The 27128-nt window shown below is 39.5% G+C and overlaps 1 protein-coding gene across 12 annotated transcripts in view; it reads left to right on the top strand.

Moving 5' to 3' along the window:
- Positions 1-27128, top strand: part of SRPK2 (SRSF protein kinase 2) — a 270433-nt gene that overhangs the window by 189080 nt on the left and 54225 nt on the right. For all 12 annotated transcript variants that reach the window (XM_032275728.1, XM_032275724.1, XM_032275727.1 and 9 more), the window contains one exon: positions 26661-26769. In XM_032275728.1, coding sequence (XP_032131619.1) covers positions 26661-26769 — 109 coding nt within the window. The remainder of the gene's footprint in view (positions 1-26660; positions 26770-27128) is intronic.

Consider the following 27128-nt stretch of genomic DNA (forward strand, 5'->3'; position numbering starts at 1 on the left):
TACTCTGAATGTTACTTTCCTGAACACATTCAGTTGTGTAAACCGATGTTTGTAATGTTTGAATATAGATGGGAGGTCACACTTCCAGTCATTCCAAATGTCAGTGGCTCTTGTCCTCACTTGTCAGCCCCTGCATAATCTCCCCGTTTGGATCTGGAAATTCCCAGAGGGAGCACAGGATTTGGGCCAGAGTCCCCATGTGTGATCTCTTGTGATTCTCCTTCCTGGTCCTGGCTTGCTCCTGCTGGTGCTGCCATTACCTACTAAGAAAATGCTGTGGTGCCTGCCACAGGGCTGTCGCCACTGTATTCAGTGCCAGAGCACAGTTATGTGGCATGGGAGTGGTGAGAGACCAGTTCAGATGCCTGCAACAGCCCCATGCCATCACACCACAGCGTGCCCACTGTCCCTATAGCTAGTGGCCTCACCCCTGATCGCTGGAGCCCAGTTTAATCTTTAAAAAATTTGTAAAAAGAGTTATAAAAGAACTTTTGGCCAAAAAAGGCTAAAGCCCATGCCATCATCAGACTCCTCAGATTCTTCTTTATTTTCCCTTTTCTTTTCCTCTTCCTTTCCTTTTTCCCCTTCCCTTTCCTTTCCTCTTTCCTCTTTCCTCTCTCCTCTCTCCTCTCTCCTCTCTCCTCTCTCCTCTCTCCTCTCTCCTCTCTCCTCTCCCCTCTCCCCTCTCCCCTCTCCCCTCCCCCCTTTGGTAGAGACCCAGTTTTACCATTTTGGCCAGGCTGTTCTAGAACTACTGGCCTCAAGTGATCTGCCCACCTCAGCCTCCCAAAGTTCTGGGATTACAGGTGTGAGCCACTGCGCCCAGCCGTGATTCTTTTTTTCTTTGCTTCCACTTTCTTCTCAGCTGGAACAGCTGTGGACAGGGTAGTACCCTGTTGATGCAGCACCAGCTGCTGGAGCCGGTCCACCAACCCCTACGTTACAGATGAGTCTCTCGATGTCAACATTGGCCAGGGCCTTTGCCAACAAACCAGGTGGAAAAGGTTCAACATTTATACCACCTGTTTTAATTAGGGCCTTGATCTTATCCTCTGTGATGATCAACTCATCCTGCAGAATGAGAATAGAGTAGTTGCAGGTGAACCCTGGGGGCCGTGGTGCCGGCTAGTGCTGGGGCTGGTGGTGGTGGACGCAGTGCAAGTTGCTGGATGAAGTGAAGGCCTCTCCTCACTGCGGCCATAGCTTTCTCAGAAGGACTGAGCCCCTTGGTAGCAGCTGAGGAAAGGACTAGAGTCTGGGTTTAGAAAGTGTTGACAATTAATGTGGTGGCTTCTTCTTAGCTCATTCTCTTTCCCTTTCTCCTTCCACCCGCTTTAGGCTCACTGTAGCATAAAGGTTTTTTTCCTTTTATACTCCCAGCTAAAAGCTGGAACGCTCTTGCAAGTAATTTTGTTAGTTGGGGCTGTCCACCAGTTCTCTTTAAGGGCATAGGATTGTTGGATTCTTATTTGGGATCTAAAGTAGTATTCTAAAAACATTTACAAACAGAACCTGTTATGAGTAATATATTTTCTTTTTATTTCCCATTTGGTGCTAATTTGAAAATGGACTGTATTCTTAGAGTTCTTTATTCAGATTTGTCTCCTTAGCACTGATGCTCTGGATTCAGTGGAATTGTTACAATTTCCCTCCCTTGGTTGGGAATCCTGTTTTAACTAGCAGTTGAAAAGAGTGAAATGAAGTAATGAAGTTCCAGATTTTGTTGGAGATTTTTTTTGTCTGGTTTATGTTGACTAGGAAGCAGTAATTGAAAATGTGCTATTTTTTCCCTCATACATTTTTAAAAATTGAGTTATAATTTTCAAGCATAACATTCTCCGCTTTAAAGGGTACAAACAATTGCATGGTTTTCAGTATATTCACAGAATTTTGCAATTCACCACTTTCAGATTCCAGAACATTCTCCTCACTCTCCATAGAAATGACTGTCCATTCTGTCCATTAGCAGTCAGGCCCTATTCTCCTTACCCTTACAACCCTTAGCAATCACTAAGCTATTTTTTTGTCTCTATGAATTTGTCTTTTCTGGACATTTCATATAAACGAACACAAACACTTTTTGTGTTTGGCTTCTTTTACTTATAATGTTTTAAAGATTCATTCTTGTTATACCATGTATCTGTTCATTAATTTCATGCTTAATAATATTTTATTTTCTGGATGTATAACAGCAATTCATATATATTTGGGTTGTTTTCACTTTTTGGCTATTATGAATATGCTGCTGTGAACATTTGTGTGTGAATTAAAGTGGACATTTGTTTTCATTTCTTCTGGGTAGGTATCTAGGAGTGGAAGTGCTGGGTCATATGCTAACTCCATGTTTAACTACTTCAGGAACTGTCAGATTATTTCCCCAGATGGCTGTGTCACTGTATATTCCCACTAGCAATTTCCTCACCTTTGTCCCTTTTATATTTATTTTTCTTGTGACTTATTTGCTTCTGTAATTCTATTATAATGAATTAGTTTTATATATTTATTTTTTAACCTTTTATTGATCCTGATGGTGGCCTCTTCAGCTCTGCTTACTATACTACACATACTCACCATGAGCCTTTAAATCTGAGTGTCTCATCGGACACCTATACCAAAATCTTTCCCTTTGACGATAGTAATTTTGCCTGTGTTGGTAACACACTAAGATGGTCATGTTCTTTCCAAGACTAAATGGTCTGAGACATGAAAAAAGACTTTTCAAGACAGAAGGATTTAATGATAGCTTTCAGTTTAAGCTAAATTTCAGTTTTAGGAAGATAAAAGCTGACAGGAACAGTGAACTACTTGCGAGGCTTTCTCTAGAGTCCTGTGGGTTGGGGCCAGTTATGAGTCAGGCAGATGTCAAGGTGAGGCTATATTAGCAGAGCATAGCAGATTATTTGGTGAAATTTAGCAATGAAATCATTGTAGCTTCTAGGGAGTAGAGTTAGATTTGGGCAAGAAAAAGTATTTATTTTAGTGTGACGTATCTGAGCATATTTCTAGGCAGAAGAGATAAAGTTTGAGTAGAGGTTGAAAGACCAGCAACAAAGGAATTAAATAAGTGATTTTTGGAGCTAGTTGATCAGCCTTTTAAAAAGAGCGAGGGCACATCTTTCCTGCAGAACAGAGGGAGGAGGTTTTGCATAGCTGTTGTGATGAGCAGAATAAAGCCTGTGGTGGTTATTGTTGTATAAAAATTATCCCCAGACTTAGCAGCCATAAACCACTTTTTAATTTTGTTGATGATTTTATATAAGAAGAATTTAGAAAAGACAAAGCTGGGATGGCTTGCCCAGTGCCTTGTGGTATTTGAGGCCTTAGCTGAGACATCTCAAGGACCTGAGGCGGCTTCATGGCTGGGGACTAGAACTAACTGAAAGCTCACATCTGGCCCCTGGGCTAGAAAGATAAACAACTAGGACAGCTGAGTGGAGCACCTGCCCTTGTCCTTTACATATGGCTTGGCTTTCTCACAGCATGGGGGCCTCAGAGCTGTCAGACTTCCTACCTGGCAACTCACAGTTCCCAAAGCTACTACGTACCTTCCAGAGTGGAAACTGTCTCTTTATGATCTAGCATCAGAAGTCACACAGTGTCATCCACTACGTTCTTTTAGTTAGAACCACATCAGAAGCTCATTCAGATTCATTAGAAGGGATTTAGAGTCCATTTCTTGATAGTAGAACATCAGCATAGAAGGGATGATAGAAGAGCAGGTAGTTGGGGAGATACTGTCTCGGCCTTTGTTGGAGAACAGAGTTCTGCAGAATACAGCAACAAGAGTTAGTAAGCCAGCCATAGAGAATCTAAGGATGTTGTTTGCAGTCACATGGGTGAAGCTGGAGGCCATTATTTTAAGTGAAACATGCCAGAAACCAAAAATCAACTACTACAAGTTCTTATTTATAAATGGGAACCAAACATTGGGCACACATGGACTTAAAGATGAAAACAGTAGACACTGAGGTCTCTAACAGGCATGAAGTTGGGAGGGTGGTGAGGCTTGATCAACTACCTATTGGGTATAATGGTCACTGTTTGGGTGATGGGTATACCAGAAGCCCAAACTCCCCACCATTGTATAATACATATACATAACAAACAGGCACATGTACTCCCTGAATCTAAAATAAAATTTAAAAAATACAAGAACCCTATAAATAAGGGCACTGTTACTGTCAAACGATACAGCATTCATGGAAATAGAGATTTGTGTAGTTTGAAAATACTTTTTATAAATCAAGATGAAACCTTTATTTTGCAGATATTAAATCTAAAGTTAAATGATAAAAACAAATTTATCCTAGAGCCGAGCACATTCTAGGGAAATAAAATCAGTAAAAAGATGATACAGACTCCCAAATATATGTAGTTATGGTAATATGTAGGTACAGTAAACTAGCTCCTTTTTCTAGGACATAAATTTATCTAATTCTCTTTTTGTCTGGTATGGATTACAAGCTTTCTAAGCATAGAATCTACTAAGTATGTCTAAATTGATACTTTGGGTGCCTAACAAAGGAATATATACAAGTTGGTGCACGAGTTAGACTTTTTGATGGTGATTAAACTGGAAAGCGTGAATGATTCTTGGATCATAAAACTAGGTGGGGCTTTCGAATGAGGCTCAAAAATCATTTTTGTTTTCTACGTGGAGACCATGATTACTTAATTCTTTTGTAGTCATTTGTAAGATGTTTTTTCTTTCTCATTTTTTAAGAATAATTAAGAATTTTATTAGAGTAATTTAGAATTGAGATTATTTACAGTGTGTTATGTTCCCCCCCCCCTTTTTTTTTTTAACAAGAGAATGTAACATAGGCCTGGGAACATGTCTTCAGTTATATGAGTCACACACAAATATGTGCTGTGATACACCCTTGTACTCCATGAAGAGCAGGAGCCTGAAAATAACAATAGGCCTTACCCTTAGGATAGAACTTATTTTTTAGTTATATTTTGAGGTTGGAATGTGGGTAATTAGGCCTTTCAGTTTTAAACAGCCAGAGAGTTGTTTTCTGAGTTATTTTAATTGTTAAATTTTTAGTTACTAAGCCTTTTTTATTTATTTTTTTAAATTATCAAACAAGGCCAGGCATGGTGGCTCACTCCTGTAATCCCAGCACTTTGGGAGGCCGAGGCGGGCGGATCACAAGGTCAAGAGATGGAGACCATCGTGGCCAACATGGTGAAACCCTGTCTCTACTAAAATACAAAAATTAGCTGGGCGTGGTGGCACACACCTGTAGTCCCAGCTACTGGGGAGGCTGAGGCAGGAGAATTGCTTGAGCCCAGGAGGTGGAGATTGCAGTAAGCCAAGATTGTGCCACTGCACTCCAGCCTGGTGCCTGGTGACAGAGCAAGACTCTGTCTCCAAAAAAAAAAAAAAAAAAAAAAATCAAACAAATCTTTTTATTTTTTCTTTTAAAAGAAATCTCATTTCTTAAGTGGATTCTGATTTCTGAATTCCACTTTAACTCAGCTAACACTTTATCATTCTAAGATTAGTTGTGTTTCTTCAGTTCATAATTCAGTATATTGTACATTTATTTATCCGAAACAGTTAAGAACCGATAAACTAGCCCAAAGTTTTTGAATAGATGAAAACAGTGTCCAGGTTAATGTACTAAAGCTCATGTTCTTTGTTCTGGAGAAAAGCCTTTTTAATTTTTTAAAGCTCTCAAATAATGTCTGCTCTTTTGCCCATAAAACAAGGAGAAGGTTAAGAACAAGAAAGAATTAGAAATAATATATAAAAACTATCATAAAGTCCTAATAAACATTGCAGCCTACATGTAGTGCTAAAATTCTTAGGTGGAGAGACCACATGACTTACTAGGGAAAAACCAGCTTGTTAACTGAGTATTTTTGCAGGAAAACATTAGGCCAGAAGACACTAGAGAAGTGCATTTAACATACACAAGTAAAGAAAATGTGAGTCAAGAATTTTACATCCAGCCAAACTGACCTTCATTTATAAAAGTCTCATACAAACTGTTATATACATTTAAGCGCTGAGGGAATATTGTTCTTTTGAACACTCAAGAGAATTTGCAAAAAAAGAAGGAAAAAAAAAAAAAAGCCTCTAGCAACCCAAATGAAGGAAGAGGCCTATATAGATATACAAACTGATTTCATAAAACTACAAAATAAATCAAACCTGTAGCATTCCTCTGGATCACTTAACTTATAGAGTACTATTAAGTGTGTTAACTAGACAGTTAAATGGACTTAAGAGATCGTGTATTTGGTTTCCATAGACTATTTTTCAATTTATGGATAAATTTTATAACAACAAATTTTGAAGCAGTAGTTTGGATTCTTCTGTCAACATATCCTAAAGAGATAAATAGCCGTGTCTGGTGTTATGCATGTAAGAAATAAAGGAAAAATGTTAGTAATAGACTAAGTGTGGTGGCTCATGCCTGTAATCCCAGCACTTTGGGAGGCTAAGGTGGGTCAGGAATTCTAGACTAGCCTGACCAACATGTTGAAACCCCATCTCTACTTAAAATACCATAATAATAATAATAATAACAACAACAACAACAACAATAATAATAAAATATAAATAAAAAATAATAAAAAATAATTCGGCAGGCCTGGTGGCACATGCTGGTACTCTCAGCTACTCAGGAGGCTGAGACAGGAGAATCTCTTGGACTCGGGAAGTGGAGATTGTAGTGAGCCTGGATTGTGCCACTACATTCCAGCCTCCACGACAGAGAAAATTTTTATTAAAAAAGTTGGTAATAGTGTCCATTAATTCTTTTTAGTTACAGACTCTGAGACTTACAGGGTATCAGTATACTTTACATTCAGTGAAGTTGAACACTTAGTGTATTTGTGTGTATGAGAAAAAAAGCTTGTTACCCAAATTACAGAGTCAAGTAAATCTCTAGACAGCCTCTTAAAAACGGCCACACTGGGCGTGGTGGTTCATACCTGTAATCCTAGCACTTCGGGAGGCCAAGGTGGGCAGATCATCTGAGGTCAGGAGTTCAAGACCAGCATAACCAAGATGGTGAAACCCATCTCTACTAAAAACACAGGAAAACTAGCCAGGTGTGGTGGCACATTCCTGTAGTTCCAACTGCTTGGGAGGCTGAGGCAGGAGAATGGATTAAACCTAGGAGGCATAGGTTGCAGCGAGCTGAGATCATGCCAGTGCACTCCAGCCTAGGTGACAGAGTGAGACTTCATCTCAAAAATAAAAAAAAAAATTAAAAAAAATAAACCAGCCCCTAGCCATTTATGATCTGATGTTAACCATTGTGCAATTTTAGGATTTCTACTGATCCCCAAGTGCATTTAAAATTGTGTTCTATAGCACTCTTGGTATTGAGATATGGTTGTGGAGTGTTCTAGACTCTACAGTGTAGACTAGGATTTTAGTTATTGGCTTGTACAATAATGTGACATTCATTTCCATTGTGGCTTCTTCTTGAGGGTCTTTTAAGAAAATTTTTGATGCATCTACAAACTTATAGCACTAAAATGACAAGATTATTCATCATAAAAATAGAAGAGATCCTTATTTGCATTTATATAATTTTCTTTGTCTAGAATTTGATTCCTGCTTTGTAAATGTATGGAGCTATTAGTGAATTTCACTTCTTAAATGTTGGTGGATACCATGATAGCTTGGCTCATTAGGATCTTATAAAAATTATCACAGCTCAGTCTTTCTTACTGGTTTGCCTGGAGTACTCACATTCTAATTTTACTTTGTAATAGTTTCATATGATACTACTTGGGATACATTCAGATTATTAGTTCACTTTCCCTCCTTCTGGTCATAAGCAGTAAAGGGAAACCTAGTGTATACTTTGTTAATTCCTTACAAATAACAAAGTCAAAATTTGCCAGGTGTGGTGGTTCACGCCTGTAATCCCAGCAGTTTGGGAGGCCAAGGTGGGTGGATTGCTTGAGGCCAGGAGTTTGAGACCAGCCTGGCCAACATGACCAAACCCCATCTTTATTTAAAAAAAAAAAAAAAAAGCCACAAAAATTAGCCAGGTGTGTTGGCGCACATCTGTAATTACAGCTACTTGGGAGGCTGAGACACAAGAATTGCTTGAACCCGGGAGGTGGAGGTTGCAGTGAGCCAAGATTGTTATCAGTGCACTCCAGCCTGGGCAGCAGGGTGAGACTACATCTCAAAAACAAAAAAAAGTGGGGGCGGGGGAGAAGCATAAAGTCAAAACTTTTGCACAAATCTCAAGGCTCTTCAAAGCCTGATCCTAGTGTACCATTCTTGTTTTCTTTCTTAGCATCAAACGTGTTTATTTCACCTTAAATTGCTGTGATTGTCCTCATGCTATTCTTTTTTATGTTAGGGCTGTCCTTTTTGTGTGTGTGTGTGACACAGTCTTTGTCTGATTGCCCGGGCTGGTGTGCAGTGGTGCAATCTCGGCTCACCCCAACCTCCACCTCCTGGGTTCAAGCAATTCTTCTGCCACAGCCTACTGAGTAGCTGAGATTACAGGCGCCCACCACCACGCCAGGCTAATTGTTTTGTGTTTTTTGTGGACAGGGTTTCACCATGCTGGCCAGGCCAGTCTTGAATTCCTGACCTCAGGTGATCCTCCCGCCTTGGCCTCCCAAAGTGCTGTGATTATAGGCATGAGCCTCCGTGCCTGGCTGCCTTCGGTTGAATTTTAGCCTACATTTGGGTTTTGTGTTTATTTAAACTTTTATCTTATATTCAGGGCACATGTGCATGTTTGTTACATAGGTAAATGGTGTGTCACAGGGGTTTGGTGTATGGATTATTTCATCACCCAGGTAATGAGCATAGTACTCTATAGATATTTTTTGTAATTCTGTCCATTTTCCCACCCTCCATCCTTAAGTAGGCCCCAGTGTCTGTTGTTTCCCTCTTTGTGTTCTTGTGTTCTCTTTGTTTAGTTCTCACTTATAAATGAGAACATGTGGTATTTGATTTCTGCTCCTGTGTTAGTTTGCTAAGAGTAATGGTCTCCAGCTCCATCCATTTTCCTGCAAAGTACATGATCTCGTTCTTTTTTATCGCTGCATGGTATTCCATGATGTATGCGTACCACAGTTTCTTTATCCATCTACTGTTAATGGGCATTTAGGTTGCTTCTTTGCCTTTGTCATTGGGAATAGTGCTGCAGTGAACATACACGTGTGCATGTGTCTTTACAGTAGAACAATTTATATTCCTTTAGGTGTATACACAGTAAGGAATTGCTGGGTTGAATGGTAATTCTGTTTAAAGTTCCTTGAGGAACTGCTGCACTGATTTCCGCAATGGCTGAACTAATTTACACCCCCACCTGCAGAGTATAAGCATTCCGTTTTCTCCACAACTTTGAAAACATCTGTTATTTTTTGACTTTGTAATAGCCATTCTGAGTGGTGTGAGATGGTAGTTCATCATGGTTTTGATTTGCATTTCTCTAATGATTAGTGATGTTGAGCAGGTTTTCACATGCTTGTTGGCTGCATGTATGTCTTCTTTAGAAAAATGTTTATGTCCTTTGCACACTCTTTAAAAATGTTGTTTCTTGTTTGTGTATATGTTTACATTCTGTGTATACAGATTCTAGATATTATACTTTGGTCAGATGATTTGTTTGTAAATATTTCTGCCATTCTGTAGGTCATTTACTTTGTTGATAGTTTATTTTGCTGATCATGAAGTTCTTTAATTAGGTTCCATTTGTCGATTTTTGGTTTTGCCGCAATGGCTTTTGGCATTTTCATAATGAAATCTTTGCCTGCTGCTATGTCCAGGATGGTATTTCCTAGGTTATCTTCCATGGTTTTTTTGTTTTTTTTTTGTTTTTTTTTAAAGACAAAGTCTCCCTCTGTCACCCAGGTTGGAGTGCATTGGCATGATTTCAGCTCACTACAACCTTTATCTCCCGGGTTCAAGTGATTCTCCTGCCTCAGCCTCCTGAGTAGCCGGGATTATAGGCAGGCACCACCATGCGAGGCTAATTTTTGTATTTTTAAAAATAAAGACAGAATTTCACCATGTTGGCCAGACTAGTCTCGAGCTTCTGACCTCAAGTGATCTGTCTGTCTCCCAAACTGTTGTGCTTACAGGTGTGAGCCACCACGCCCAGCCTTTCCACTGTTTTTATAGTTTTAGGTTGTACGTTTAAGTCTCAATCCATCTTGAATAGATTTTTATGTATGTTGTAAGAAAGGGGTCTGGTTTTAATCTTCTGCATATGGCTAACTAGTAATACAGCACCATTTATTGAATAGGAAGTCCTTTTCCCATTGCTTGTTTTTGTCAGCTTTGTCAAAGTTCAGATGGTTGTAAGTGTGTGGCATTATTTTTGGGCTCTCTATTCTGTTCCATTGGTCTATGTGTCTGTTTTTGTACCAGTACCATGCTGTTTTGGTTACTGTTGCCTTTTAGTATACTTTGACGTCTGGTAACATGATTCTTCTAGTTTTGTTATTTTTGCTTAGGGTTACCTTGGCTATTCTTCAGGTGTTTTTGGTTCCTATGGATTTTAAGATAGCTTTTTTCTAAGTCTGAAGAATGCCATTTATAGGTTGATAGGACCAGGATTGATTCTATAAATTGTTTCGGACAGTATAGCTGTTTTAACAGTACTGATTTTTCCTGTCTGTGAGCATGGACTGTTTTTCCGTTTGCATCATCTCTGATTTCTTTGAGAGTGTTTTATAATTTTTGTTATAGAGATCTTTCACTTCCCTGGTTAGCTGTACATTTTATTCTTTTTATGGCAGTTGTATATGGGATTGTGTTCCTAATTTGACTATCTGTTTGGACGTTGTTGCTATATAGGAATGCTACTGATTTTTGTACATTGATTTTTGTATCCTGAAATTTTGCTGAAGTTCTCAGATCAAGGAGCTTTTGGGCAGAAAACATGGGGTTTTGTAGTTAACGAATCATGTTGTCTGGGAACCTGGATAGTTTGTCTCTCTTCCTATATGGATGCTTTAGATTACTTTCTTCTGCCTGATTGCTCTGGCCAGGACTTGCAGGACTATGTTAAATAGGAGCGGTGAGAAAGGGCATTCTTATTCAGATTTTCAAGGGGAATGCTTTTGGCTTTTGCCCTTTGCCCATTCAGTATGATGTTGTCTGTGGGTCTGTCATAGATGTCTCTTATTATTTTGAACTATGTTCATTCAATGCCTACTTTACTAAGGGTTTTTAACATGAGGGGATGTTGAATTTTATTGAAAGCCTATAGTGTGCATCTATTGCAATACTCGTGGTTTTGGTTTTAGTTCTGTTTATGTGATGAATTACATTTATTAATTTGCATATGTTGAGCCAACCTTGCATCCCAGGGATCAAGCCTTCGTGATCATGGTAGATTAGCTTTTTGATATGCTGCTGTATTTGGTTTGCTAGTCGTTTGTTGAGGATTTTTGTATCGGTGTTTGTCAAGGGTATTGGCCTGAAGTTTCCATTTCTTGTTTTGTCTCTGCCAGGTTTTAGTATTAGTATGAGATTAGCCTCATTGAATGAATTTGAGAGGAGTTCTTCCCCTCCAACGTTTTGGAAGGTTTCAGTAGGAAGGGTAGTAGTTCTTTATACGTCTGGTAGCATTACGCTGTGAATCCATCTGGTCCTGGAGTTTTTCTGGCTGTTACGCTTTTTATTGCTGATTCAGTTTTGGAACTCATTATTGGTCTGTGGAGTTATTCAGTTTTTTCCTTTTTCATCTTGAAAGGTTGTGTGTTTCCATCTAGAGTTTGTAGTTTGTGTGCATAGAGGTGTTCGTATCAATCTCTGAAAGTTTTTTTGTTTTTGTGCTTCTGTGGGTTCAGCGGTGTTGGTTTTTCTTTTTGAGACTGGGTTTTGCTCTGTCACCCAGCATCCTGGCATTATAGTAGCTTGATCACAGCTCACTGCAGCCTCAGCCTCCTGGGCGCAAGCAATCCTCCTGCTCCAGCCCCCTAGGTAGCTGTCACTACAGTCGTGCTCTACCATGCTTGGCTAATTTTTTTTTTTTTTTTTTTTTTTTTAAAGAGGTTGTTTTGCCCTGTTGTTCAGGCTGGTTTTGAACTCCTGGGTTCAAGCAGTCCTCCCACCCCAGCCTCCTAAAGGACTGGGATTACAGGCATAAGTCACTGTACCCAGCCCACTTTGTCTTTTTGAGATGGAGTCTTGCTCTGTTATCCAGACTGAAATGCAGTGGTGTGGCACCATCTCAGCTTATTGCAACTTCTGTGTCCTAGGCTCAGGTGATTCTCATGCCCCAGCCTTCTGAGTAGCTGAGATTACAGACCAGCATGCCCGGCTAGTTTTTGTATTTTTAGTAGAGATGGGGTTGGCCCTGTTGGTCAGACTGGTCTTGAACTCCTGACCTCAGGTGGTTTGCCTACCTTGGCCTCCCAAAGAACTGGAATTACAGGCATGAGCCACTGTGCCTGGCCTTGCTTTGTCATTTCTTAATTATATATTTGGATTTTCTCTCTCTTTTTAAAAAAAATTTGTCTAACCAGCAGTTTATCTTTATTCATTTTTTTTTTTATTTCTCAAAGGATCATTCCTTGGATTTGCTGATCTTTTGTATGGTTTTCCCATCTCCGTTTCTTCAGTTTAGCCCTGATTTTGGTTATTCCTGTCTTTCAGCTTTAGTATTTGTTTGCTGAGTTTCTCTAAGCTGTGAAGTTAGGTTGTTAATTTGAGATCCAACTTTTTGATGTGGGCCTGGAGTGCTATAAACTTTCCTCTTAACACTGCCTTAGCTGTGTCCCAGAGATTCTGTTATGTTGTATCTTTGTTCTCATTAGTTTCAAATAATTTATTGATTTCTGCCTCAATTTTATTACTGACCCAAAAGTCATTCAGAAGTGGGTTGTTTAATTTTCATGTAATTGTATAGTTTTGAGCGATTTTCTTAGTAATGATTTTTGTTTCTATTGTGCAGTGGTCTGAGAGTATGGTTTGTAAAATACAGGGTTTTTTTTTTTGAGTTTTCTGAAGATTGGTCAGTTTTTGTTTTGTTTTGTTTGTTGGTTTTTTTGAGAGAGAATCCTACTCTGTCACCAGGCTGGAGTGCAGTGGAACGATCTTGGCTCACTGCAACCTTCGCCTCCCAGGTTCAAGTTATTGTTCTGCCTCAGCCTCCTTAGTAGCTGGGACTATAGCTAAGTGCTACCACGCCCAGCTAATTTTTGTACTTTTAGTAGAGACAGGGTTTCACCATGTTGACCAGGATGGTCTTACTCTCTTGACCTATGATCCATGCACCTCGGGCTCCCAGAGTGCTGGTATTAAAGGCGTGTGCCACCGTGCCAGGCCAGGATTGTGTGGTCAGTTCTAAAGTATGTGCCATGTGATGATGAGAAGAATTTTATATCTGGTTTACAAAAATTAGCTGGGCATGATGGCACATGCCTGTAATCCCAGCTACTGGAGAGGCCGAGGCATGAGAATCACTTGAACGTTGGAAGTGGAGGTTGCAGTGAGTTGAGATCACGCCACTGCCTCCAACCAGGATAACGTGGAGGCAGGCCTAGCTGGATGCTGTGCACACAGCGGGTTTGAGTGAGGAATTCCTAGCTTAGGAAATGCCAAACTTTTGTAAGCAAAGGTTGAGCAACCAAACCAAACCTGCTCAACCTGGGGGAGATAGTCACTGTCCTGGAGAGCAAACCATCCTGATTTCTATTTTCTAAGGTTGTTCACTGTAGGAACCTTTGAAAGATATACTGGAACAAAGGGCATCAGTCAATGCCTCCGTCCAGAAAATAGGCAGAAATATGAGAGATCCATAGAGCATTGTCCTCCAACAAAATTTCTTTCATGAGTCTCTGTAGAAGGATAATCACAAGTAGTCAGTGTCTTTGACTTTACTACAGTAAGTGCAAAATTACCACACATAACGTTTTGGTGCTATTTGCATGTCAGCTGTATTATCTATTTCTGTGTAGGAAATTACTCTAAATCTTACCCACTTACATATTTTTTATTTTAAAAATTTCTGAAGGTCAGGAACTGGGGATTGCAAGCAAGCTGTCAGCTAGGGCTGCAGTCATCTGAAGTTTTGCTGGCCTGCAAGATCTGTTTCCTCACTCCGTCAGTCAGTAGCCTTCACTTCCTCACTGCTGTTTGCCCGAGGCCTCGGTTCCTTGCCATGTTTACTTTTTAGGGCTGTTAATCACATGGTGGCTACTTTGCCAGGGAGAGACTTCTCCCGCAGCCCATGAGAGTTTGGGTGGTTGACGAGATGGACCTAATGGACATTACAGAACTCTCTATTCAAAAACAATAGCCTAAAAAAATAATAATAAAAAAAAAAAACAAAAAAACAAAAACAATAGCCTAGATTTTGAACTGGTAAAAAGCATGTCCTGTTTCTTTATGTCATGCCAGGGCACAGAAGAACAAACCTTCCTCAACATAATATATTTTATACATTATATACATACAAATACACAACTTAATGTATTTCAGTGATTCATCTTCTCATTTGTCTTCCCTAGATTTTAAACTCTGTGAGGACACAGACAAGGATTCTTTAGAGATAGTATCCCTAACACCTAGCAAGTCTTTATTATGTCATCTTGGAAAGCGACATTAGATTTGAATGTTGAAAGTCTTGATTCTCTTATAATAATACTTTAAGTTTGAATAAACAATTAATAAAAAGGTGAATGAATCTTTTAATTATTATTATTATTATTTAAGACAGAACCTCGCTCTGTTGCCCAGGCTGGAGTGCAGTGGCACCATCTGAGCTCACTTCAACTTCCGCCTCCCGGATTCAATCGATTCTTCTGCCTCAGCCTCCTAAGTAGCTGGGACTACGGATGCACATCACCACGGCCGGCTAACCTTTGTATTTTTAGTGGAGATGCGGTTTCGCTATGATGGCCAGGCTGGTCTTGAACTCCTGACCTCAAGCGTTCCCCTTGTCTCGGCCTTCCAAAGTGCTGGGATTACAGGCATGAGCCACCATGTCTAGCCTTTTTATTTTTTGAATGACGTTTACCAGCTGTATATTACTGTATGTGGAATGCTATTTTGGCTACTGTAATGAATTGGATTACACTGTGGGACAGTTAGTTTTATTTTATGTATTTATTTATTTTTTGAGACGGAGTCTTGCTCTGTCGCCAGGCTGGAGTGCAGTGGCGCAGTCTCGGCTCACTGCAGCCTCTGCCTCCTGGGTTCAAGCGATTTTTCCGCCTCAGCCTCCCGAATAGCTGGGACTACAGGCGCATGCCACCACACCCGGCTAATTTTTGTATTTTTTGTAGAGACGGGGTTTCATCATGACTAGAATGGTCTCGATCTCTTGACCTCGTGATCCGCCCGCCGTGGCCTCCCAAAGTGCTGGGATTACAGGCGTGAGCTACCACGCCTGGCGGCAGTTAGTTTTATGATTGTAAATAGCCATAGACACTACTTTTAACTGTGCCCTGCTCATTTATTAATCTATCATTAGTCACTGGGCTAGCGTAATAGCAGAACAACAGTAATCACTAATGTGGCACATAATGTCTACCCAGGTGTAGTTCTGAGTGAGGTTGGCGGCGGCGGTGGGGGGGGCGGGGCGCAAGTGCTGAGACAGGTTAAGTAACTGGCTTCATGTCATAGCCGTAAATGCCAATGCTGATACTCAAATCACCATCCCCGAATTCATGCATAAACCTATTTTAAGTAGTTGGTAGTAGGCAAGGGTTTAGAATTACGTGTTGGCCTTGACATGAATATTTTAGATATCCAGGGTTACTCAGTCAGTGGACTCTCCTTTAATCTGTGTGGTCTTACTGCAAAAATTGTTTCTAAATTTGTTATTTATTTATTTGTTTTTTTGAGATGGAGTCTCATTCTGGCACCAGGCTGGAGGGCAGTGGCGCCATCTTGGCTCACTGCAATCTCCATCTCCTGGATTCTAGTGATACCGCAGCCTCCCAAGTAGCTGGGACTACAGGGACGCACTACCATGCCCAGCTAATTTTTTGTATTTTAGTAGAAATGGGGTTTCACCAGGTTGGCCAGGATGGTCTCAATCTCCTGACCTCATGGTCCACCTGCCTTGGCCTCCCAAAGTGCTGGGATTACAGGCATGAGCCATTGTACACAGCTGAATCCGTTTATATTTTATAAAAAGAAAACACTGTTTTCTTCATTAGCAATTTAAAGCACAATTTAAAGTACATTCACCACAGCATAATTTCTGATATTTAGTATTATTATAATTAGTGTTTCTGCTGTGGTAAATGTAATTTAAATTATGATTTAAATTACTGATAAGGAAAATATTATTTTCATTTATATTTATCTTACCCTTAAGTAATTTTTGTTGTTATTTGTTTTGTTTTGAAACAGGGTCTTGCTTTGTCTCCGAGGTTGGAGTGCAGTGGCGTGATCACCACTCACTTGCAGCTTCGACCTCCTGGACCCTTGTGATCCTCCTGAGTAGCTGGAATCACAGGCATGTGCCACCATGCCCAGCAAAATTTTTTAATTTTTGGAATGACTGAAGAATTCACTCTGTTGCCCAGGCCGGTGTCAAACTCCTGGGTTCAAGTGATCTTTCCTGCCTCCGGTGTGATTACCGACAGTGTGAGCCATCATGCCCAGACTGTTGTTAATTTTTTAAGTCATAGATAAGTAGGAATCCCCTGTGTCTTTTGGAATATTAGCCTTTGCTCTAGTTTTTTCTCTGGAGCAGTCTCCCATTCATTACTGCTATAGGAAGTATTTGACTGTAATAACAGAGACTGACTTGTATTCAAGAGCTCTTCATTATCAGTGGTTTCTCTGGCTGCTTTTGAATTTCTGCCAGCTTCAAGGGAGTTTAATGGTTGTACCAGAGACTTCATTATTGTTTATATTTTTAGATGCTACTAAGAGCTTTTAAAAATGTCCTTTTTAAAATGTCCTTTTTTATATTTAGTATTATTATCTTTAGTGTTTCTGCTGTGGTGAATGTAATTTAAATTATGCTTTAAATTACTAATGAGGAAAGTTGTATTTTCTTAGATGGAAACGTTTTTACTTGATATCACCTACAGGTATTTTCTTGATAGTTCAAGGATATGGCTGTCAAGTTTTAGGAAGAATGTGTTGTGAAATTTTAAAGCAATTATTTATTTTCATATTTCCTTATAACCTAAATTAGCTAAAGAATGATTGTAAAATTTTGTTGATGATGGCCAGTTTCCAACTTGGGCAATATTTTTGCTATCTTATACTGAGAAAATAGCTGTTACCTGAAATGGTGGTTTTAATTTTATTCCATAATTATTCTTTGTTTGTTTACAACATCATGCGCTTAATTCATGTAGAATCCTAGTTAGTTGTGTCTTTAGATTTTCACCTTTTGAATATGTCTGATGGATTCTTCATGTTGTCACCTTTTTCTTCTGTACCTGTGTGTGTTCTCACACACTAGGTAGTCTGGTCTTCACTGAAACATTCTTTCTTTTTTATTTATTTATTTGTTTATTTTGAGACGAGTCTCATTCTGTAGCCCAGACTGGACTGCAGTGCTCTCGGCTCTCTGTAGCCCAGGCTGGACTGCAGTGCTCTCGGTTCACTGCAGCCTCTACTTCTTGGGTTCAGGCAATTCTCCTGTCTCAGCCTCCCAAGTAGCTGGGACTACAGGTGCCTGCCACCACACCTGGCTACAGAAATATTCTTTCTAGGCCTTTTCAACTTGACTGCAAGGAAATAAGTCTTTTTTTAAAAGACTGTAATTTTTTTTTTTTAGAGTTTTAGGTTCGCTGTAGTACTGAAAACACAGTGATAACCCATAAACTCCCTGCCCCGACACATGCATTGCCGCCCCCAGCATCAGCACACCCTCCAGAATAGTGTATTTGTTAGGATTCATGAACCCCCACTGACACATCATTAGTACAATTTTTAAAAATGTTTACATTTTAACTCTTTTTATATTGAAAATCTTGGTTCCTTAATGGCATTTACCTAATTGTTTTATGTTTTAATGCAAATGAGATATTTCAGTAATGTTCAGTAAGAACATTATTGACAACATACGTACTAAAGTTTTAGGATTTTCTTGCAGTCCTTTTTGTCCTTACATTGTATCATACATCTTAATAATCGAAAGATATCCTTTCATTGAAGTAAAAAGATTGGTTGCATATGTTCTAATTTCTTTTTTTTTAGTAAAGAAAAGTGGTGGTTAGTACATACGTAGTAGCAAGTCATGCTCTGACTATTCTGAGTGGATTTTATTTTTTAAAAAAGCAAGTCATCGTAAGGTTTCATTGAGATCTCTGAGTATTATGTTTTTATTTTCACTTTACCGGTCTTTTTTATGTGTGTGTTTTTTCCTAGTTTAATTGCTTTTCTGACAATTACCAGGTACTTTTTGGAAGTGGTTGATGTTAGCTGAATTGCAGCATGTATAGCTAAGAAGGTATTAGCATATGCAAGAAATATTGACAGTGATAAGAAAATAACAGTCCATTAGAAAAGTGATCAAAATCATTGAACAGATACTTACTTCACCTGAGAAAATATATGACTAGGCCAGGTGTGATGGCTTCTGCCTGTAATCCCAGCACTTTGGTAGGCCAGGGCAGGCAGATCACCTGAGGTCAGGAGTTCGAGACCAGCCTGGCCAACATGGTGAAAACCTGTCTCTACTTAAAATACAAAAATCATCTCATATATATATGCGCGCATGTGTGCCGCACCTCACACATATACGCACACATGCGCCACACCTCACTGATACACATTTACACACATATATGTGTATATATGTAAAACCATATGTCACTGCATATATATTTCTGTGGCTTGTCTATGAATAAATTTTACTTCTTTTTTTTTCCAGCAATGATACCTTTTTATTTATGATTGTACTGATGAGCGCTTCCGGAACAGTAGAATAGAGGTAGGGAGAGCAGGCATCCTTATCTAGTTTCTGATATTAGGGGGAAAGCATTTGGTTTTTCATCTTTAAATTTGATGTTATTTGTAGGTTTTTCATTGATGTTCCTCTGTTCCTGCCTCATTGAGAATTGTGACCAAGAATGAGTGTTCTGTATTGTCCGATGATTTTTTTCTGTGTCTGATGTGCTGATAATATGGATTTTCTTTTTTAGTGTGTTAATTATGACGAATTACATCAATTGGGTTTTGAATATTGACCCAATTTTGTAGTCCTGTCATAAACCCCATTTGATCATGATGTTTTATTCTTTTTACGTATTGCTTGATTTGATTTGTTCAACATTTGCCTGAAATGTTTGTATCTACATTATGAGGAAAATTGGTCTGCAGTTTTCTTATGTCTTTGCCTGGCTTTCAAAATCAGAGTAATGCTGGTTTCATAGGATAGATATTGAAAATATTTCCTCTTTTTTTACTTTTTAGAGGAATTTGTAGAGATTTGGTAGTATTTATTTCATAATGTCTAGAGAGAATATACCAATGCATTATTTATGGGAAGATTTTGAACAATAAATACATTTTTTAAAACAGATATATGGTTATTCAGGTTTTTGTTTGGACCTTGCATGGTTTGTGTCTTTTCAGTTATTTGTCCATTTTATCTAAGTTTTCATATGGATAGGCATAAAATGATAACATTCCCCTCTATCTTTTTAATACCTCAAAAGTTCATAGTCACATTACCTCACTCATTGCTCATGATGGTAATTTGTGTTTTCTCTCCCTGCCCAATCTTCCTGGCCAAACATTTGTTAATTACTTTCATTTTCTTAAAGAACTAGCTTTTGGTTTCACTGATTTTCTCAGTTGTTCTTATGCTTTTTAATTTTACTTACTATAGTTCATATCAGTATTATATTTTCATTCTTCTGTTGATTTTGGGTTAGGTTTGCTTTTCTTTTTTTTAGTTTCCTAAGGTGGAAACCAAGATTACTTTTTTGAGATCTTTTTCTGATACAGGCATTTAGTGCTATAAATTTCCCTCTGAGTTTTGCTTTAACAGCATTTCACATATTCCAGTATGTTAAGTTTTCATTTTCATTTAATGTAAGACATATTTCTTTCTGATTTCTTCTTTAGCCCATGGGTTATTTTGAATTTTGTTACTTAGTTTCCAAATTTCTGAGTATTTTCTCTTCTTGGTTTGTAGTTTAATTCTGTTGTGGTCTGAGGACATACTGTGTGATTTGAATCCTCTTTTTTCTTTTTTTTTTTTTTTTTTTTTTTTTTTTTTTTTTTTTTTTTAATTTTTTCTTTTTTGGAGATGGAGTCTCACTCTGTTGCCCAGGCTGCAGTGTAGTGGTGCTATCTTGACTCACTGCAACCTCTGCCCCCTGGGTTCAAGAGATTCTGCCCCAGCATCTCAAATAGCTGGGACTACAGGCGTGCACCACTATGCCCAGCTAATTTTTGTATTTTTAGTAGAGACGGGATTTTATATTGGCCAGGCTGGTCTTCAACTCCTGACCTCAGGTGATCCACCCGCCTTCGCCTCCCGAAGTGTTGGGATTATAGGCGTGAGGCACCATACCCGGCTGAATTCTCTTATTTCTACTGAGACTTGTTTTATGGTCCAGTACATTGTATATCTTGGTGAATGTTCTGTGTGCCCTTGAAAAGACTATTTGTTGTTAAGTGTAGTGATCTATAAATGGTAGTTAGGTCAAGCTGGTTGATAGTATTTTCAAATCTTCCATATCCTTATTGATTTTCTTTCTGCTTGCTTTTATTAATTTTGGGGGAAGGAAGTATTAAAATTTTCAGTGACACAGAATGTGTCATTATATTATGTTACTGTGAACAAATTTCTTTTTTCCACCCCTTCCTTTTTTTAGTGATTGTGTGTGTTGGGGATGATTCTCATCTTTCCCTAGCCCTTTGAAAGTTTTCAGTAGTTATATTGAGGAACATCACAATCAGAGAGCTGAGAAACCACTCTCAGCAGAACTTAGATAACACTTAATATTATCTTTAGTAAGAAAATAAAGAGAATTTTTGGAAAATACTTCCAGAACATTGTCTATCATGGAGTTCTGAACTTTTGGTTAACTCTATAAATATAATATATTTTTTGCTAGCCAAGGAAAAGGGAATTTTTATCTTTGTTGAGCAAGTCTCCCAAATGGCTAAAGAGGAGAGTTTTAAGATTTTCTTCTTTGGAGTCTTCTTACTAGCATAAGTAGAGTTCTAGTTACAGTAATCTTGGCTGTGCTGGAGGCTGGAATTAGAAAACAGAGCAGTGAATTTAATGGTTACTTAACAGTTCATTCTTGTTCTCTTCGTGTTTGTAATCCAGTAAGATTTTTTCTTCCTATTAGAAACGGGTCTCACTGTATTGCCCAGGCTGGTATTGGTTCAAGCAGTCCTCCTGTCTCAGCCTTCCAAAGTGCAAGAATTACAGGTGTGAGCCGCTGCACTCAGCTAAGATGTGTTTTTTAAGAAGCCAAAAAAAGGCCGGGCGTGGGGGCTCATGTCTCTAATCCCAGTACTTTGGGAGGCCAAGGCAGGTGGATCACCCGAGGTCAGGAGTTTGAGACCAGCCTGTCTGACATGGCAAAACCCCATCTCTACTAAAAATACAAAAAATTAGCCGGGCGTGGTGGTGGGCTTCTGTAATCCCAGCCACTTGGGAGGCTGAGACAGAAGAATCGCTTGAATTCAGGAGGCGGAGGTTGCAGTGAGCCGACAGTGCACCATTGCACTCCAGCCTCGGCAGCAAGAGCCAAACTCCATCTCAAAAGAAACAAAAACAGACAAAACCCCCCAAAAATCTATGTGAAAAATACAAGGCTTTTATATTAAACAGTACACATAGTGAAGTGTACACGTGTAGCAACCAAACCCTTAAGTTGTGGTGATCTTCAAGTGCCTGAGGCTTTCTAGCACTCTGCCTAATGCTGTTAGCAGGGTCCATAGCACTGTTACTGTCCCATACTCCTTTTCTATCCTCTGGTGAAGCAGCAAACTAGACTTTGTGTAGTGACTGTACTCATTCCCCTGTGTGCCAGGCAGTGTCATGAACCATGAGGTATCCATTGCTAGTAGCCGTTATGGGGCACATATTAACTAAGCCCAGGGAACTGGGGTCGTTTCTGGTGGAGTTACTGGAGTGTTCGTTGTTGCTGATTCCCTAGGTATTAGTTAGGTTAGTGTGGTCTGCTGCACAGGGGCAGGGACCACTCTTCTTGCAGCATGAGTGTTAGAGGAGATGCCGTGTGAACAAGGCTACTACCATTCTGAGAGAAGGGAATGAAAAATGGTCAGAAGAGACTTGATTTTGTAGGAAACCAAGAATTGCGATATGAGAATATATATAGATTTGAAATTGTGTATATCATATTTTTAAAATTTGAAGTACGTTAATGTTTTATACTTTGAGTTGTTTTAATAAAAAATTATTACTAGCCAGGCATGATGGCATGTGCTTCTCTGGAGGCTGAGGTGAGAAGGTTGCTTGAACCCAGGAGTTTGAGGAGACACTGAGCCCTGTTTGTGCTGCTCCACTGCACTCCAGCCTGGGTGACAGAGCTAGCCTCCATCTCTTTAAAAAAAAAAAAAAAAAAAAAATGCCCTTTTCATGTAGTTTGCCTTTTTATAGAGATAATATTTTTAGCTAGCCTGAGGGCTTCAGGGATACTGGACTCCACTAGTAATTTTGTTGTCGTTGAGCTTTCAAAGCGCTTGAGAAAAGGAGCTGCTTTGCTTCCGATGTGATTACATTGGAAATAGTGCCCATCTGTTTTTGCTCACATGTGTACACTTTGGCTAATTGAGGATTTAAATCTGAAAAGTATACTAGTGATACAGGTTTATTTTTATACATACATTATTTTTAAATTTAGACTTAAATGTTAGCAATAATGTCCGTTTAAGTAGTGTATAGGTTTTAATTAGATATGCCATGTTCTCCGTATACTAAGACCAGGAAGCAGTCTTCTAGTTATTAAAAGTGGAGTGTATTTCTTACTAGTTGACAAAACATGGGCTTTGGAGTCAGACCTAGTTTCCAGCCCTGAACCTGGTACTTCATAATCTCTGGTACTTGGTGTTCTCTGTAGCAGTATAAAAATAATACCATCTACTTTGTAGAGTGGTTGTAAGAATTATGATAGATGTCTTTCCTAAATACTTGTACTATAAAATGCAACTACGTCTCTGAAGTAATTTCACGAACATGTATGTCTAGAGACTTTAACACTGGAAAGTGCAGCATTTTCTGTTCTCTTACAGATTCTTACTGTGTATTAAGACATTAGTCCTATGGTCAAGAAATCTGCTTTTCTTTTTTCAACACTGCATTTCCCAAACAGAATTCCCTTCCTCCTTCCCAATCCCCTGCTCCCCTATAGAACAGCTGCAGTATATTATAGTTTTTGTTTCGTGAAACATAGTTTAGAAAATAAAAGTGCCTAGCATAGGGTTCCTAATTCATACTGGATAAATGGTTTCATTTCCTCCTTTGAGTGTTAATTTTAATAGTTTTAAAACTGTGTTGTATGCTTGGCACAGTGGCTCACGTAGTCCCAGCATTTTGGGTGGCCCTGGTTGGCGGATCACCTGAGGTCAAGAGTTTAAGACCACCGTGGCCAACATGGTGAAACCCTGTCTCTACTGAAAATGCAAAAATCAGCCGGGCATGGTGGCGCAAGCCTGTAATCCCAGCTACCTGGGAGGCTGAGCCAGGAGAATGGCTTGAACCCAGGAGGTAGATAGAGGCTGCAGTGAGCCGAGATGGCCACTGAACTCTAGCCTGGGTGACAGAGCAAAACTCAGACCCTGCCTAAAAAATATATGTACATATGTATATATAAAAATAAATAACTGGGCTGGGCGCGGTGACTCACGCCTGTAATCCCAGCACTTTGGGAGGCCCAGGTGGGTGGATCACAAGGTCAAGAGATCGAGACCATCCTGGTCAACATGGTGAAACCCCGTCTCTACTAAAAATACAAAAAATCAGCTGGGCATGGTGGCACGTGCCTGTAATCCCAGCTACTCAGGAGGCTGAGGCAGGAGAATTGCCTGAACCCAGGAGACGGAGGTTGCGGTGAGCCGGGATCACGCCATTGCACTCCAGCCTGGGTAACAAGAGCGAAACTCCGTCTCAAAAAAAAAAAAAAAAAAAAAAAACTAACTAACTAACTATTGTAAACTCAGAGCTCTTCTCTTTTAATTAATTTTAGTTTAATCTTCTAAGTAGTAAGCTATTTAATAATTTCCTACATTTTATTCCTAATTTACTGTCATTTAGTTCATATATTTAGCCCATAATGTTGTCATACACCTTAAGATTAACATCTGGGAAAATCAAGTGCAGAGGCAATAGAAGAGTAAGAATCTCAGGAACACAGTGTCTGGTCAGATTCTGGCATCACTACAACGCAATTTAAATATTTGTAAATATATTCTTAAAGTGTTCTTGAGAGCCCTCTGGGAGTACATTGAAGGATCTGGTTAGATACTTAACTACAACTGCTTCAGACCTTTTAAGACTAGTCACAAGCCATGCACATCTTTATTTAGTAATTTGTAAGAATTCTACAGATTAAAAAAATGAGAACATCTTTATAATAAAAAAGCAATGTTCAATTAAAAGACTGAAAAATGTGTTTCCAAAGTAAAAAAAAAGTGGTAAAATGTTGTTTTAGAAAAATTGAAGAAATTGAGAAAGCATAGATTAAAAGAATAAAATGTAAAGAGAGTAAAAGTAGGAATGTTCATTGCTAACATCTTATCGTCCTGGAGTGTTTCTTAAGTATTTCACAAAAACAGTCCCATATTATCCATGCTAGTTTGCAGCTTGCTTTATTTTGCTTAAAAATGCAAAGTGAAGAACTTCTTGTGCCAGTTATCAGTGAGGCACCCTGCTTCCTCTCAAGAGTGTACCTTGATAGGGTGCTCTCTATCCATCTCTGATTTCTTCCTTTCTTTTCTTTTCTTTTTTTTTTTTGAGATGGAGTCTCACTCTGTCACCCAGGCTGGAGTGCAGTGGCACAACCTCGGCTCACTGTAATCCCTGCTTCCAGGGTTCAAATAATTCTTCTTCCTCAGCCTCCCAAGTAGCTGGGATTACAGGTGTATGCCACCACGCCCGACTGATTTTTTTTTTGTATTTTTAGTAGAGACAGGTTTTACCATGTTGGCCAGGCTAGTCTTGAACTCCAGACCTCAGGTGATCCGTCTGCCTTGGCCTCCCAAAGTGCTGGGATTACAGGCGTGAGCCACCACACCCAGCCTCATTTCTTCATTTGTAAGGAGTGTTTCTAGGCAGGAGTTAGAGGTTGGCAGAAGAGTGATGAGACGAACAAGCGCTGTTGGAGGGTAAATTAAGACGTACATTGTACAGTTTCTAGTTAGTTTTGAGTAAACAGTTGGATGTATGCAGAATTACGCTGAGTAAACACTGTTTTGGTCAGTTTTCTTGTACAGATCCAAAAAGAGTTGAATTCAACTTATCGTTTAGAAGAAAAAAAGTCTTTAAATACCAAGAACTGGTGTGTGCATAATGTACACACCTAGATTGCAATACGGAACCTTGGCTGGGCGTGGTGGCTCATGCCTGTAATCCTAGCACTTTGGGAGGGGAGATGTGTAGATTGCTTGAGCCTAGAAGTTCAAGACCAGCCTCAGTAACATGATAAAACCCTGACTCTACAAAAAATACAAAAATTAGCTGGGTGTGGTGGTGCATGCCTGTAGTTCCAGCTACTTGAGAGACTGAGGTGGGAGGACCTCTTGAGCCTGGGAATCAGAGGTTGCAGTGAGCTGAGATTATGCCATTGCACTCAAGTCTAGACAACAGAGTGAGACCCTGTTTTAAAACTAAATAAGTAGGCCGGGCACGGTGCCTCACACCTGTAATCCCAGCACTTTGGGAGGCTGAGGCAGGTGGATCATAAAGCCGAGATATCGAGACCATCCTGGCCAACACGGTGAAACCCTGTCTCTACTAAAAATACAAAAATTAGCTGAACGTGATGATGTGCGCCTTGTAGTCCCAGCTACTCAGGAGGCTGAGACAGGAGAATTGCTTGAACCCAGGAGGTGGAGGTTGCAGTGAGCCAAGATTGCACTGCTGCACTCCAGCCTGGCGCCTGGTGACAGAGCGAGACTCTGTCTCAAAAATACATAAAAATAAATAAGTAAGTAAGTAAGTAAGTAAGTAAAGTAAGTAAATATAGAACCTCAAGTTATTGTTATGGGGTGCTGATGGATGGTTCATTGACTCTTTAAATTAAATTAAAACAAGAAACGTAATAGGAATTCATAGAACACTTTTTGCTCAGGCTGGAGTGCAGTGGCATGATCTGGCTTATTGCAGCCTGTGCCTCCCAGGTTCAAATGATTCTTTCTCCCCTGCCCCCCTGCAGCAGCTTCCCAAATAGCTGGAATTACAGATGCTCACCACCATGCCCGGCTAATTTTTGTATTTTTAGTAGAGACTGGGCTTCACCATGTTGGTCAGGCTGGTCTTGAGCTCCTGACCTCAAGTGATTCACCTGCCTCAGCCTCCCAAAGTACTGGGATTACAGGCGTGAGCCACTGCACCCAGCCAACACTTTTTCTTGTTGAAAGATACTGCTCGAGGGGGGAAGAAAAAAGGTTGTATTATTAAACATGTTTTAGTCTGCATGTGTTATGCAGAGCTTTCCTTAATGACATTAAGAATTGACAAAAGAAGAGGTGAAATGTTACTACTATTTTTTGAATTTTCTTTCTTTCTTTTTTTTTTTTTTTTTTTAAGGTGGCTATCATCCAGTGAAAATTGGAGACCTCTTCAATGGCCGGTATCATGTTATTAGAAAGCTTGGATGGGGGCACTTCTCTACTGTCTGGCTGTGCTGGGATATGCAGTAAGTGTTCTTTGTCATTTGCCCATTTGTTTCCTGGAGTAGCTCAGATCTGTGTTCTAAGAGGGTATGGCTGAGGGTTACAACTGCTTTGTTGAGGTATGTGAAGTGCTTAGCGCAGGCCTGCCTCAGTCGGCTAGATTCCTTCCCGCTCCCCTGCCTTAGTTTGAAGTTCATTTCAAATCTTAAAATGTTACTTGATTCCAGCTTTACTGAGAAGTTTATTCATTGAAATTGCTTTGCATAGGGATCATATTATTTTTCTAGTAATTTGTCCATATCATACTAACATATAGTCTAGGCTTTTCAATGTATAGGATTTTCAAATCAATCGTTTCCAGCTTTTCAAAGCCATGACCCAT

This window comes from Sapajus apella, unplaced genomic scaffold (assembly GCF_009761245.1).
Source record: "Sapajus apella isolate SASKATOON/1434 unplaced genomic scaffold, GSC_monkey_1.0 scaffold7, whole genome shotgun sequence".
NCBI lineage: Eukaryota > Metazoa > Chordata > Mammalia > Primates > Cebidae > Sapajus > Sapajus apella.